This window comes from Mesoplodon densirostris, chromosome 8 (assembly GCF_025265405.1).
Source record: "Mesoplodon densirostris isolate mMesDen1 chromosome 8, mMesDen1 primary haplotype, whole genome shotgun sequence".
Classification (NCBI taxonomy): Eukaryota; Metazoa; Chordata; class Mammalia; order Artiodactyla; family Ziphiidae; genus Mesoplodon; species Mesoplodon densirostris.
Genome location: NC_082668.1, coordinates 46,679,722 through 46,695,807, shown reverse-complemented (window position 1 = coordinate 46,695,807; position 16,086 = coordinate 46,679,722). Strand labels below are relative to the sequence as shown.

General features: G+C 36.5%; 2 protein-coding genes across 3 annotated transcripts in view; one reads left to right on the top strand and one right to left on the bottom strand.

Annotated features, from left to right (window-relative positions):
* The window catches only part of ANKAR (ankyrin and armadillo repeat containing), a 65,646-nt gene extending 64,458 nt beyond the window's left edge, over window positions 1-1,188 (top strand). Inside the window, 1 exon segment of the mRNA XM_060105726.1 lies at window positions 944-1,188. Coding sequence (XP_059961709.1) covers window positions 944-1,188 — 245 coding nt within the window.
* On the bottom strand, window positions 272-14,697 carry OSGEPL1 (O-sialoglycoprotein endopeptidase like 1). 2 transcript variants are annotated; one of them, XM_060105728.1, is made up of 9 exons: window positions 14,611-14,697; window positions 12,970-13,210; window positions 8,899-9,286; window positions 7,869-8,073; window positions 7,644-7,792; window positions 6,386-6,516; window positions 6,191-6,262; window positions 4,611-4,717; window positions 272-2,527 (listed from the first exon to the last, which is right to left on the bottom strand). In XM_060105728.1, exons 2-8 carry the CDS (start codon window positions 13,188-13,190, stop codon window positions 4,639-4,641), a joined length of 1,245 nt encoding a protein of 414 aa, XP_059961711.1. In that variant the 5' UTR covers window positions 13,191-13,210; window positions 14,611-14,697; the 3' UTR covers window positions 272-2,527; window positions 4,611-4,638. The 2 variants fall into 2 exon arrangements, with proteins under 2 accessions (XP_059961711.1, XP_059961712.1); XM_060105729.1 differs by having other exon boundaries at window positions 7,869-7,896.
* Window positions 14,698-16,086: the final 1,389 nt, after the last annotated feature.

Sequence of the window (16,086 nt, the reverse complement as noted above, 5' to 3'; positions counted from 1 at the left end):
GAGACCACAGTTTCCACTGATACTATGTACAGTTTTATACAAAGTTGGCAGATGATGGCTGAGTGGCCTAGGCCTGCGAGATCAGAGTCTAGATCTTATAATGTTACTCATCAATTCCTATCAGACATGTAATGGGGAAAATAAATTACTTACTGGTTTTATGTATATGCTTAGTGTTTGTTCATGTGTGCATAGTGTAGGACCAAAATCAGTCTTACTTGGTATATTACTTTACTGTCAAAAGCAAAAATAGAACCTTTTGAAATCAAGATCACTTTGCTGGAGTCACAAATGGAAAGAGAGAGAATAAGAAAAGAAAAGGAGAGGAAAGAACTTCATTTATTCAGGGAGATATGAGGGAAGCTAAGCATGTGTGGGAGGCTATTATTTCTGAATATCATGGGTAGAAGAACGTCTGGTTTTTGTATAGCTTCTTCAGTGTAAGAGTAATTTACATAAAAGAATAAAGCCAGTTCCATTATTCCTTCACTTTAATATTGGTTTCTGAATAACAATATGTATACCAGTATCGGTCTGATAAAGTTTTCACAAGTTTGTAGTAACATAAGAAAAAATAAGGACAATCAAATTTCTGATAAAGTTAATTTCATTCAAGTAAAGTCCTCCATTTTGAGATAATGCCTTTTACACTTTCTATTGACATTAAAATATTCCCTCTTTTACAAAACGGTGTTTAAAGTAGCTGGCATTTATTCTTTCACTAGTGCAAACTTGGCATAATAAAAAGTTGGCAACTGTATATTGATCCCCACAAATTTTTGTACTCTGGCATTTGAAAGTCTGGAAGCTACTGATCTGTTCTCTTAGTATGTTTTAGTGATGTGAAGAAAACAGAAATATATAGAACTAAATGCAATGAGACTATACCTAGGGCTCTTAGGCTTAAGAAAGAGACACTTAATTGTGGCTCTCTAATTTTTAGGGAAAGAGCACCGAAGAAAATTAAAACCCAAAATTCAACCAAGAGATTCTTTGACTTTTATACCTCCTGTAACTAACTTCATGGGACTCTTCAAAACAAAACAGACCACTGTTTCTCACAATATTTTTTCCTTTTCACCTGCAATTTCATCAGATATCACAACTGTATCAAGACCAAGAATAGTGCTTTTGAGCCAACTTGGGAAACATGTACAGAAAGCTAATCCGGAGCCTGCAGAAGGCTAATTAAAAACATTTTAGTGTAAAAGGACTCCTGAGCAATCTTTTAAATTTTTTTATTTTTAATTGTGGTAAAATATACATAACTGAGTAATCTTTTTGAATGGAAGTTCTTGATACTGATGCTTAACAAATTTTCCTTAGCATGTCTACTGGAATTTAACATCAGGTCAGAATTATGGTTTCAAAAAATAAGTAGAATTTTCTATAATAGAATGCCTGCACTTAAAACTATTAAGATATAGCAACTGACACAAGTGGCACAATTAGTGTATATATCAAGTGTTAGAAACATTTTAAAATAAGAAACAGTTTTAAATTGGTATGCTGGGCTAAAAAGACCTGATTCAAAGTAGGCTACATGTTAACACTCACTGTACTACCTTAAGATATTCAATGATAAATACTACAGGTACACGAGTCTTCTAAAATCTGAAATGTGTATTTTTAAAAACATTTTACTAAAAAAAAATTTGAAATCATTTCCCATCAAGCACAAAAGTATGGCTAGAAAGTGTGGCCACCACTGTTGACCATTCTCCATACATACAGAGTATCTTTGGTTTGCAGCTGGAATAGATGACATTCTTTGTGGCTTAGAATCATGTGATGTCTTTGCCCAACCAGTATCGTTTCCAGTAGGTGCAAGTTTTTTTTTTCTTTCTTCGGTACGTGGGCCTCTCACTGTTGTGGCCTCTCCCGTTGTGGAGCACAGGTTCCGGATGCGCAGGCTCAGCGGCCATGGCTGACGGGCCTAGCCGCTCCGCGGCATGTGGGATCTTCCCGGACTGGGGCACGAACCCGTGTCCCCTGCATCGGCAGGCGGACTCTCAACCACTGCGCCACCAGGGAAGCCCCAGTAAGTGCAAGTTTTGATGTATGTCTGCTTCTCATATTTTTACAGCAGCAAATGGATTTGATATAAAAGCTAACTAGGTTTCAGTGGGTCCTTTAAAGAGCCACTGTTTTTCTCTGTCCACTTTGCTCAATTGTCTCTATAGTCTACCTGGGCTGCAGTGAACACATACATTAATTAGCAGTTATTTTCTCCAACATGCCTTAACATAACAGTAATGATGGTGGTGACTGCAGCTACAGGTACTCAGGGCTTTCTGTGTGCCATAGTCCAAAGCCTGTGCTCTTAACCACTGTACAATAAGAGACCACTTTAATCTTCAAATTTGATTCAAAATTATCTTAATAGCTCTGAGTCACAACTTCCTGGTGGAATTCTGAGAAGAATGGCATATTTTATACTAGAAAGGGATAAATAATTCAAATGATACAAACCTGTGTCATTTATTCAGCACTGTTAAGAATTCATATCATTGGAAACATTAAGCCTCTGTAGACATTCAAAAAAAAAAAAAAAAGCCTTTAGACAGCAAACTTTGAGCTTTGAAACTGGCTTCAGGTGGTTTCAAAGTTGATGATCAGGGTTTTTTTGCATTCAGTAACATAGACATTTCCTGAGTATCTTGGCCTAGCTGGACCATCCTACCACCCTTAAAACTTTACAGTATTTCTCCTTAAGTACAGCCCCAAAATACAGATTACTTTTATTACCCTGCACTTTCTTTTTATTTTTAATAATTACACATAAGATGAGAAAGGCCTCAATATATAGAGAGTTTCAGCAAATTGCCTGCCTCTTACCTGTACTATAAGCTAACTCTGGCACACATGCTTGCCAATATAGAGTTCAATGTTTCTCCCTTTCTCTTCCTTTCTTCTGGCTAAATACTGAAAGACCTAAATATATGGAATGCTTCCAGAATTTGCTTGTTTTCTTTATCTGTAGTTTACCTGATTTATATCATGAACTTAATTTTGACATGTGTGTTTGTAGCATCTGGAATAGTTTTGATACTTAGAAATTTTAAGAACTTAGATTATAGATATTCCTATTTTATGAAATCTGTGATGGTGGGAAAAAATTTTGGTCAATTTTCTTCCATAGTTTATATGCACTCTTATTGTAACAGCTAAAGAAAATACACTTTCTGTGAATTTAGATTCACATGATACAGAATACAAATCCAAATGTAAAAGGTGAATTCACAAGCTAATAGTTTCTTCTAAATTATAGTTACAAACCAATTATATCATACCTGTACCTCAACATCAAAGAATGTAAGCTTTATAAATGGTGCTGTTTCTATATGTTCTCTCATATAAATTATATTTCCAGGATAAAATGGAGGATCATAAAGCAATATCCTATGATCACAATTCTAGAAAAAAGAATTACTTATGGAATTTCCCAAAAGGGAAGGTCACCTTAAGGAAGGATTAAAATAAGAAATTTTTTCATTCTAGATTTTTATCCTTAACCTTTAGTTTCTCAATAAAGCAAGTCACCGATTAGAAAATTAACAATTTGATCCAGTATGGATGATGTAACATAAATATCTACTAGCAAAATCTCTCAAAGGACATTAAATAGTTAGTAGCATCATCCTTATATTCAAAGGACAGTACATTCAGTTATTTTAATCTGGGCAGAAAAAAAGTCATGAACTGTTATGATATCTGCAGTAAAAGTCAGAGTCAAAGGACATTATCCAAAAATAAAACAGCCCCTTTCACCTCATATATTTTCACTGATTAAATATAGTTTCTAAAATAATGAATGTGGGGCTTCCCTGGTGGCGCAGTGGTTGAGAGTCCGCCTGCCGATGCAGGGGACATGGGTTCGTGCCCCGGTCCGGGAAGATCCCACAGGCCGCGGAGTGGCTGGGCCCATGAGCCATGGCCGCTGAGCCTGCGCATCTGGAGCCTGTGCTCCGCAACAGGACAGGCCACAACAGTGAGGCCCGCATACTGCCAAAAATAAAATAAAATAAAATAAAATAATGAATGTGAATATATGTGGCCAACTAAAAAGTACAATATACACTCGAGGGATTACTTGCATGTCATATTTCTTAAAATCCCATTTTAAGAAATGTATAGAAATCCCATTTGCTCCAGAGAAGATACCAAATAATATATATATTTTTATAATTACTAACATATATTCTTTTGTTTTGACTTAGAATTCTTGAGTTGACATGACTTTGACCTGGCTACCTTTCTAAAATTGCTCTATCATTAGAAAAGTCAGGCTAATGTATCCTGATATGAAAAAGGGGGGTAAAGATCTATGCCTGTATAATATGGGGCCAGGATTTAGCAGAATTGCTATATTTTTTCCAAGGTTTTTCTTTCTACTTGCCAATATCAGTATATTCTTTTTCCCACAAGATGTTTTATTTGGTTTTTTATAATAATAAAAACCCTATACTCCCTTCTAAGACTATAACATATTATTATAGTCTCTCAGAAGAGCAGGTTAAACATCAAACATAAAAAGGATAACAAAGAAGTCTTGATGAACAATTAATATTATATATTTGATATAAAAAAAATCAAAACTTTACTACTACCTTTAGGGATTTTTTTGAAAAGCAAAAATCAAATCTTCATTTTTAATCGTGGTACTTTTATGGCAGCTTCTCCAACTTCTTTTGATATATCTGCTCCAAGAGGACATCTGCATCAAAATCAGACAAATCACATTACTTCAAATTATTTTATATTATTTGTTTACTGATCTGTTACTAGCTCTGCAAACTACCTGCTTAGAATTCTGACAAACAATATATGTATCTAGTGTATAAGTGATTATATGTGATGGTGGTTCTTGAACACATAAAAATACAATAGGACCTCAAACCAGAATAATGGGTGAAGGAAGGCTAAAAATCTAAATTGGACAATTTTTTAAAACCACTTTGAGGTATAATTGACATGTTAAAAGCTATAAATATTTAATGCATACAATTCAATGAGTTTGGGGTTGAGATGTTTTTGAAAGAGTTCTCTCTCAAATACTGTAAATAAATAAAAACTTGAAACAGATATAACAAAAAATTGCCTTATAATGCTCTACAAAGCTAACAGGGTAAAAACAGTTTACCATACAAAGTCAGACCTGCATTTATTCCAACTTCAGAAATTCTCCAGGTTTCTACCGTTCTTCTCTGAGGTTTCAAAAGCTAGCTTGCTCCTTTTCTACCTTCCTTTGTCACTGGTGGCAGGAGAGGTCTTAGATCCTACCCTCTTTCTCTGTTCTTCCTCAATAAATACTTTTTTGGCCTCAGATTTCTGCTTTTGTACAATGTTGCCCTATACAAAGCTTCAAATGGACCCCAACCTAAAAAAAGCCATCATCTCCAGCCTCAACACTGCCACAAGAAGGCAGTGTTGGATCAGATGGTAGATTCTACCTGAGGCTAGGCCATCAACTTAAGGGATTCTTTCTACTAGTAGTTTAGTCACTACTAACTAAACTCTGTTCATTTATGATCAGCCTTAATAGTCTATACATACATATAGTTATGTATTAAAATGCTGAAAAGTTTAAAGCAGCAGATGAAACACTCTTGAAAACAGAATTATGTTAGATTATGAAACATAATCATGCTTTACTGTTTTTACTATTCCAGAATTAGCTTAGGCCAGAACTTGATAACAAATTGAAAAACTATGCTACTCCTAGGAACTTTGATTTGGGAGAGGAAATAAGGCTTGCAGAAAACAGCTATCTTTTGGCCATTTCTCAGCTGCCTGTGGAGAAGTATACTCACAACCCAGTCTCACACCTGAATGCTTTTTGCACATTTTCCTTAAGTTTCCAGCACGGCAGCTGATGCTGAGATGGTCCTAACACTGCAAAAGTCCAGGTCATGGACATGGTTTCCATTCTGGTCCCCAGTGAGGGAATTCATCATCCTTACCCACTGCCTGTTTCTAACCTATGATTTGTCAACATTTATATAATTTAATGCTATAACAAAAATATTTCTTATAAGGTATCTAACGCTTAGGTTAGATGAAAAAAATTAATGTACTCTTTCTTCAAGTGCCACCAGAGTGTCAATGAAAACCTCAAATATAAAAGCAAAATCCAGGCTTTGACTTTTACAATGCAACTTGCATAAAGATTATGAATGGTACCACGTACTTTGGCTCATAGCGGATGCCTTCTGTGCTGTGTAAAATGCCCAAGCCAGCACGCAATCTTTCAACACCATTCCTAAATAAGAATCAATAAAAATAAAATAACTAGCCCAAGATTTAGAGGAAAAAAATTTAGCATGATGAAATGGCAATTAATATTTACATAATTATGAGTGAAGCACAAACATCCATGGCTTACCACGCAATCATAATGCCGTTGTCAGTGCACAGTCTGGGAGGAGGACACAACAAAGTGCATTGTGTTGCATCTGTCACGATTTCCAGAGCTTTTCGGATATGTAAGTTACTTGCAACGCCTCCAGATGCAACCTGAAAAAGTTGAGAAAACCAAAATGAACAAATATCACACATGAATATGAGCTAAGCTATGAGCTAAACCTGGGGGAAGTACCAGCATTATACAGTAAGACAATATCACATTTTGGTAGGTGGGTAATGAGCAAGTGATATATCTATATAATAAACATTTGCAAAAGAAACAAAAATCACCAAAAATTTCAATATTACCATATGATCACTTTCATTTTTGTACATTTTCTTCTAACCCTTTTCTCATTACAATCATAGTACAGTATTTTAGACCCTGCAGTTTTCACTTAAAAGCATTTTTTTCATTTTATTACATAATTCTTAAACTATTACCTTTGATATTTGTGTAATATTCCATTTTGTGAACCTACCATTTAAATATTTTTCTCGCTTTACAATTTTCCAAAGAATGAAGTTTAAGATACAGTTACACAGGAAATTTATCAAGGCTTTTAAGCACATTTAAAGGGATTTCATCAAAGGAACATAAATCTGAAGGAAACAGCCTATTTTTCCTTCAATAATGACAGCGGTTATACTGCATTTTGTTTCATACTGTAAACCCTCTTTTAAATTCAATAAGATGCAGCCTTGAACTTTTTTGCCACACAGGCTATACAGGTGTCCTATAAAGCTGCCAGGCCTGTACAGGGATTGGCTGTTAAAAGTTTTGTTTTTTAAAATTATTATTTATTTTTGGCTGCATTGGGTCTTCGTTGCTGCACGTGGGCTTTCTCTAGTTGTGGCAAGAGGTCTTCTCATTTTGGTGGCTTCTCCTGTTGCAAAGCACGGGCTCCAGGCGCACGGGCTCAGTAGTTGTGGCTCACGGGATCTAGAGCGCAGGCTCAGTAGTCGTGGTGCACGGGCTTAGTTGCTTCACGGCATGTGGGATCTTCCCAGACCAGGGCTCGAACCCATGTCCCCTGTGTTGGCAGGCGAATTCTTAACCACTGCACCACCAGGGAAATCCCAATGGCTGTTAGTTTTTATTCTACGTGATTTCATACTGTCAGGGATAGCATATGGCATAAAGATCTTTTCATCCTATGCTTAGGGTCAATTAATCTCTGGGAAGAAAAGTAACATACTGTAAAGGATTACTACTATTCTAAAATTACAAAACTTACCAGTACTGCATTACTTTGACATAACAAGTCTCTCTGCTTGCAAAATAGGATAGCACGATGTGTTCTTTTTGCAATGTGGCAGGCTACTGTGTGCTGTACTGCAGCAGCAATATCTGCAGCTGAAGACAGGATTTGCCCCTTCTCAATACCTGCAGGAATGAGCAGGTATTTTTAGGTACAATCCAGTACTACTTATTTGTCCAACTTTACTAATTAGAAATATACCTTCTTCTTTTTCCTTTTGCATTATCATCTTATCAATAATGTGATGAAGTCCAGAAAAAGAAAAATCACAATTTTTAGCACGTTGCATGGGAGGTTTGAACTCAAAATGCAATTTATTTCCCTGTTTGGCCAAATGTTCTATAGCCTTCCCACCACTCATAGTGGAGCACTCTGGATGTTTTATTAAAGAAAGTCTTCTTGCTACCTATCAAAAACAAACAAAAATTTTTGTAATGTCATGAAACTGTACATTTTGAAACCAGTGTGCAAAGGAAATGAATTTTACCCTGGGTGAATAAGACATGCAATACTTTTACAAACATGGACCCGAGCTGGTGGTCAGTCAAGACAGACAATCTTGCTGTTTCTGACAACCTGATCAATGGTGGCCAATCACTGCCTTCCTGTCTACTTTTGCTCTTCTACTGGGGATGGAAAATAGGTTTGAAAATGACAATGATTGCTTAATGATGAACTTCAAAAATAAGAACCTGTCCTATTTCTTCCAATCATTTCAGCTGTTGGCAACAGGTTTTCTGTATAAGGCAGTAGGCTTTAAGATTCTAAAACAAAGGAAAAGAAATCTGCTTGCCCGTGGTGTCAGCAATTATAACATTTAATAATAGAACCCTGTGCATCTTTAATGTCCTTATGTTATCTTTGTATATCCTCTTATTTCACTTTTTAAAGGTACATTACACTTCACAAAGCACTTTCTTTCACATATGTTATTTGATTTAAAAAAGTGTATATACAAACTATTTGATATATATATATCAAATATATATATATATATATTTTATATACTGATGTAAACCTCATATCATTTTATTCGGAATGAGTAAGAAGGGATCTTTTATAAAATTATGTACTACTCTTTTTTTTTTTACTACTGCACATAATTTTTTTCAGTCTAATATGATATTACTCAGAAATATTTAGATGAATAGCAGTAGTGTATCTATTACTATTTAGCTGAAACAGACACCTTAACAAAAAAGAATAGAGATATTAATTCTTAAATAATTACCTTGTCAAGCATGTCACCTGGCGCTATATCCAAAGACTTTCCAAGAAGCAGAAAATCTGAAACTCCTCTAACTAATGCCAAAAGACAATGACCTCCTGAAATCAAAAGAACTAAAAAAGGAAATTCTACTTTATTTGTCAACCTAATAGTAAGGGCATGAGCCTCCATATGATGAATGGGAATGAAGGGCTTTTTTAACTGGTCTACCAGTTGTAAGCTAAATGATAAGCCTACACCCAAGCTTAAAGCAAGTCCTGGTTTTATGGTAGTTGCAATTGCTGAGAGTTCACTTGGAGAGACTTTACTGGCAGAGAGAGCTTCTTGCACTATGCGTTGAATATTTTCTCTATGAAGCTGTTGAGCTACTGGAGGAATAATCCCACCTGTTCTGAAAGATATAAAAAAACAGCTTTTTATAATTTTAAGATTGCAAAAATAGAGAAAGAAAAAGTATATATTATGGCTGAAGGCATGTTTTCAAATTAACCATTATATAGCTAACCACATTAGTAAGTCAAGTATTTTCAAATTATGTGTGCCTTATAATGTGCAGTACATTATAAGAACTCACCATGCAGTGACTAAGGATATTATTTAATGTCTCTGACTTTTCAAAACTGTATACAACAAACTCCTATGGATTTGTTTCTTGATAAATGAAATCACCAAAATAATTTTGAGAAGCATTCTAAGGAAGGAGTCTTGAATAAGGAAAGGACAGGATAAAACTGGATTTTAGGAAAATTAATCTATCTGACTGGAAGAAAAGAAATACTAACAGAGAGAAACACGAAGACAGTTTTGTGAAGAAGACGAGTTTATTTTTAAACACACTGCACTTGAGCTCATGGTAGGACGGCAGGCAGCTTGAAATCCTGAAATAAAGTTTGAAATCCAATCTTTAATTGGATTGGTAATTTTGATTTTTGGTCCATGTAGGACAAGCAGTGGATGACCACTCCAAATGTCAAGAATAAAGAATTAGAAGGTAAAGTTGTTAGCAAAAAATCTGCCAGCAATGTGACTGATCAGAGAGGCAGAGCACAACTATAGAGGGTCTGCAAGATGTACCTCTAATCCCAAAAAAACCTTCAAATATTGATGTTGTAGGATCCATATACACGGCATTCAAGGAATATTTAATAGTTAAAATATGTACTGTGTCAGTCAATGAGGGCAATATTTAAAAGAAATGATCTTATTTCAACACATCCATAATATAATACCATTCAAAGTGACTTTTTCTCCTATATTCCTCAATTCTGTTAATGGCATCAATGACCTCCTAATCACTTGGGTTTTTCCAGGCTTATCTTCATCTCTTTTCTTTCTCTTACTTTCCACATTTAATTAAGTTTATCACCATTGATAAGGTCAGCACTGTCCCACTGCCACCACCAAGTTCGAAAAGCTCTCATTAACTCAGTCTATTCAAAGCCTTCTAACTGTACTTCCCTAGATACATTCTCTGATCCTTGGAATTGTTCTATATGGTGTTGCCAGAAAAAAAGCACAGTGCTGACATCATCACTCACCTACTCAAAAGCTTTTACTTTCTTGGAATTTGGGAGACTTTAAATCCAAATCCTCTCCCTCCTACTCATTTCTTCCTCCTCCCACTTGCCTACTCCCCTTCCTTCCTGTGCCTCTTCTATGTATTATCTTCTAAGGATTATGCTAAGCATCAGAGACAAAAGAGATGAATAAGACCATGGCTTTATTCTCAAAGAATTAATTATGATTAATAAAATCAATTAATTAATAAATAATAATTTGTGGACAGTATGGAAAGTGGATGATTAAAGAACAAAGCTAATAAAGAGGCAGTGAAACCATTTAGCCTGAAGACTGGAGCCAAGAGTCCAGGCAAGAGACAATAAGGGGTTGAACTAAGTGGAAAGTGGGAGGAAAAGTTTCAAGAAATATTTAGGAGGTAGATTTACTATGACTAGATGACTGATTTGGGTACAGAGTGGTGAGGGAGAAGTCAAGATTGTCCTTCAGGTCTCTGGCTCGAAAGAAAGAGCTCCTCTTCCAAGCAATCCTCTATTATTGCACTTTCCATGCTGTTTTACAATGACCTATTTACCTATCTGCCTTCTTCACTTATTTATAGTAGTAAGAGAAGTACTGTTGTTACTAGTAATAGGTAGGTTTTTTTGAGCCCTTGCTATTTGTCAAGACTGCACTAAATGCTTTAAAAGAATTCACATTTAACCTTCACAACAATATTATATGCTGGTTGTCATTATTATCCCCATTTCACAGATAAGGACATTGAGACATAGAAAATGGTGCAAGGTCTCAAAACCAGTCAGTGGCTGAACCAGAATGTAAACCACTTTATATGGTAAGCTGCTCAGAGGAAAGGATCATATATATGTACCCACAGTGCCTCAGATGCTGCCTTGCAATTGTAGGTATTTAATAAATGATAAGATGTGCTGAGGAGATGGTACCAAATAGCTTATTTACCTATATATGCCTCTCAAGTGACTCATGCGCTAGCTAAACTGTTTGTCCAGTACTTTCTCACCTCTTTGCCTTTGCCAGTGATGCTCTCTCAGCCTACAATATTCTTTCCATCCTCTTTCATTGAAGGCCTAACTATCTCTCAAGGCCACTGACCCCTGCAACATGTCAGGTGCTATGCTGGGCACTAGGCATAGTGTAGCGGTTAATACAGACGCAGCCCCTGTCACCATGGAGCTGAGAGTCTATTGGGGGAAAGACTGTACATAAGTAAACAAACATAAAGATTATGAGGAAAATATGCAGGATATGGTATATAGAATAAACAGGGTGGGAGTACCTAATTTAGATTAAGTGGTTAGGGTAGGCCTTTCTGTGCAGCTAACATTTACATGTTCAAATGTCCAATACACCCCAAAATAATGAAAGGACTGTAAAACTGAGGCATGGTAATAAGTTATTGTCTGCACTACTTCTTTGATACTCACTTTATGCTGCCTTGCACTGCTAACTTTCCTTGTAGGTCTACATACCATGTCTCAAAGATTAGGTTAAGCTTCTTAAAGGCAAGGACTTGCTAGTATTTCACTGTGCCTTATTAAGACCTAACACAGTCCCTTTCATATAATATGTAACCATCAGAGGCCTACTCTGCCTCTTCACGTATACTATTTCTAATATTCTGTATTATTTCTATTATGCACCCCACAATCCTATAAGGCAGGTATTATCTTTCCCATTTTATGGATGTGAAAACAGAATCAGAGAGGATCAGGAACTTCCCAAAGTCAGAGCCAATACCAATCACTAATTCATGATTCACACACAGGTTTGTGATCTCAAAACACCAAACTTTTTCACTATTCAGATGTTGTAAATTAATGGCTTGAAGGCATATCTGAACTGTATGGTATTTTAATATATTTGAATTACCTACTAATTTTTAAAATCTGGGAGATATTACCATAACATTCTGGATTTCCATTTTCTCTTGAAAATTCTGATAATCAAATAACATAAGGCCTACATTCTTGCATGGCAACAACTGGCTGGAGCTGAGTAGTGACCTCCTATAGATATTTTCCACATTATACCCAGCCCACCTATTTATGTAACCTGCCTGGTGGCCCTCTGGAAAAATCTGAGTTTATAAACCTGGCACCATTCTGTGCTTTAATACAACAGTATATTATTATTTAAGTACCAATATTAATTATATGTGTAAATGTGAATAGGATTTTCTTTTGCAGTGATAAACACAGACTAGAGGTCAGATCATACTTTCCTAGGACTTCAGTTGAGACCATGGAACATACAGGTGGACAAAAGAGGAAAAGGCATGAGGGGAAATCATGGATAAATATTGGAGTTTAGTTTCCTTTTGGCAACAGGATTAGCTAAGGTTGAGACCTTATTGTGGAGCTCCTTAAACGCCAGGTTGAGGGGTTTAAGGTTTTCTACAGCAGTTATTAGAAACTTTTGCATGAAAGAAGAAATTAGTTCTTAAAATTTAACTTTTATATGTAATAAATACAAAAAAAATTATTTCATTTTATTTTTCCAAAAAAAGTGGAAACTACCAAGATAATGTCTACTCACTTTAAATGAACTTCGGTTTGGGAATGTATTGCTTCTCCCAAAACATTTCCAGTTTCATCCACCACAGCAGCTGCTGTATCATCACAACTGGTTTCAATTCCCAAAACTAGTTTATGAAGAAATAGCTTTCCAGGATGAAAATTAAAACTTCTTAGAAATTCATACATATTCCTTTTTGATGGATTAGAAAAAACTCCTGCTGTCTTATTCAATATTAGCATATTTACTGTATAGATAATTCCTGGAAAAGAATTAAACAAACTATTATTTGGAACTGACATTAGCCACTAGCCCATTCAGTAAAGCAAAATTCCAAAAACTTGGCTTATTTTTCAATATATAGTTTTATAAAAATTTAGGAAAGTTTTGTAAAAGTTAGCAAAAAATTTGTCTGTAGAAATCTGTTAATATAAATAACAGTATGAATGAATATAATGCTCTTTAAGAGGGAAAACGGGAGGTTAGATATAAAATTTTTATTTTTACTATTACTTGCATGTTGTTCTTACCAAACTATTGATTATTCTTTATAAAACAGCTAATGTTACAGTACAACAGCTGCATGGATAGTCTTTTGAAAAGTGCTATTCATTTTTTATAGCTAAAATTAAGACAAAATGTGGTTTAAAAAAAACAGTCAAACAATAAGGGCAAAATGGAACTGATGAAAATCAATGCATTCCATTTCCTAGAAACATCTTTCAAAAGAAAAATTTAACCATTTGGTCGGAAAACAAGAGTTCACATAAAACACAAAGTAAGATTTAGTCGTCTAAGTTTAGAAACAAGTGTTCTCATAAAGCTCATCTTTTTTTTTTTTTTGCGGTACGCGGGCCTCTCACTGTTGTGGCCTCTCCCGTTGCGGAGCACAGGCTCCGGACGCGCAGGCTCAGCGGCCATGGCTCACAGGCCCAGCCGCTTCGCGGCATGTGGGATCTTCCTGGACCGGGACACGAACCCGTGTCCCCTGCATCGGCAGGCGGACTCTCAACCACTGCGCCACCAGGGAAGCCCTCAGAAAGCTCATCTTAAAAAAGCATCTCAGCTAAAATGACCGTAACCTAATACCTATTTTATCCACTAATTACAATTGTTTGAATTAAATCTCCATTTTTGCCACAGGTTTATCATAACAGGGATCTCCCCAAATCCTCTTTGGCCCCAATAACAGCAGTCCATCATTAAAGCACCCTGGTTTTTTCACACTGCCAAATATCTAGTCTCATGCCCCCCAAATCACCTGTTCTAGAACCTTCTAGATATTTAAGTAGGCTCTTTCCCTATCACACTAATGGACAAAATGGAAAAAAAATAAAAGAGCGAATATTGGAACTTTTATTGCTCCATAGGAGCAGAGGGCATCCAGGGATTAGAGATAAGCGACCTATTCAGAGGACCCCTGCAGAAGATGCAGCCCCAACAGACGCGCCACGAGAAATTAGACTTATAGTCACTAAATCCAGCCAAGGAGGCTTGTGCGAAGCCCTCCTCGTTCGGGCCAGGAAGGATCCCAAGCGAACCCTGGGCACTTGGCCAGCGCTGGTCTCTGTCTGCTCTAAGAAGGCGAGGGACTCTGACTGGAACCGCTTTTCCAGGCGCGCGATAGCATCAGTGGAGAGAGGGCTGAGCAGTTTCACCCACCTTCCTCGTGAACGACAGTAACTAGTACTCGTCTACTTTCCGCAGCAAAGCCGATCGACCGCCCTTTCCTAGGCGCAAGGAAGCCCGAACCTGTCGCCCCGGAAGTGATGTCATCAACACGGTCCCCGCGTCCCGTCGCCAGGATCATCTGGTATTCCCCTAGAGGGCGTCACTCTTCGAATAAATATTAGCACAAAGGCTCTCATTCCCCAGATCGTGCGCTCAAGCAATTCTCCCAGATTTGTAGGTAAGACTTCTATAAGGTAACACGGCTAGTGGCTGATCTAGTGGAGACTGAGCACAGATTCGACTACATAACATTTAGTTCTAAACACTATGCTACATTAAAAGAAAAAATTTTTTTGCCTTAGGCTGGAATTTGGACACCACTGTGAGAAAAGTGTGTCTTTGCTTACTCTGGAGGTAAAGTATGTACTTCAGCATAGTATGTACTCCTATTCTTTACCTCCTTCAGTCTTTTTTTGTTTTTATTTGTATATGAACTTGTTACCATTTGATTAGATTTATCCCAATCTGTTTTTCTTCCCTGCTAGACGCTAAGATTTTACTGAACAAGGACTTTATAAATGCAAAGTTGGACAGGGCTGGCACATGTATCTGCGCCTTGCATGGTGTGAAGTTCTTGGTATGAGGTAGGGAAGTCACAGTTTTGGTCTAGTGGCAGATGTGTAATTCATAATTTCCAGATATGTAAATTTATAATTATCAGGACATTAGTTAAGAATTTTTAAGGTAGAACTTACGTTTATCAAAAATTTCATTTATGTGACAATAATAACCATAATTAACAATAAAGTGGCACTTACTATGTGCCAGGCACTGTTGCAGATTAATTAATCCTCACAACAATCGCATGAGGTAGTTACTGCCCTCATTTTGCAGATGAGACAACTGGACCACAGAGTTTGGGTGATTTGCAGGTTACACAGCTGGTAAGTGCAGAGCTAGTATTAGAAGTCAGGCCATCTGCTCTGGAGTCTGTTTTCTTAACTGACAGAAGATTAAATAGTTCATATTTTCCCTAGGATGTGCTGTTGACCCAAAAGAGGAAAAAAGAAAACTTAAGACCTAAAGGTTAAGAAAAAGTAGTCATCCTGATTGCATATGATAGGTCAGGAGTTATTTTCTTATACACTGTGATCTATTCTGAACAAAAAATCATTCCCGTCTGGCATTTTCTTGCAACTTGAATTACTTTGTTCCAGTGCTCTCCTGTGCTGTCAAGAGTTATCCCTGTTGTGTTTGGTAGTATCAATAGTAGAATCCTTAACTGGGCACTCTTGGCTGGTGTTGAGTCTGAATGCTGCATTATGTGAAAGAGCCAAACTTTAGGACACATTAGGAAGAAATTTTATTGAGTGCATGTGGGTGGTAGAAAGAAATGGTACTTACATCAGTCCCACATATTTGGCAAGTGAAGGTATAAAGCTTCCATGTTCTTTATCGTACTGGAGA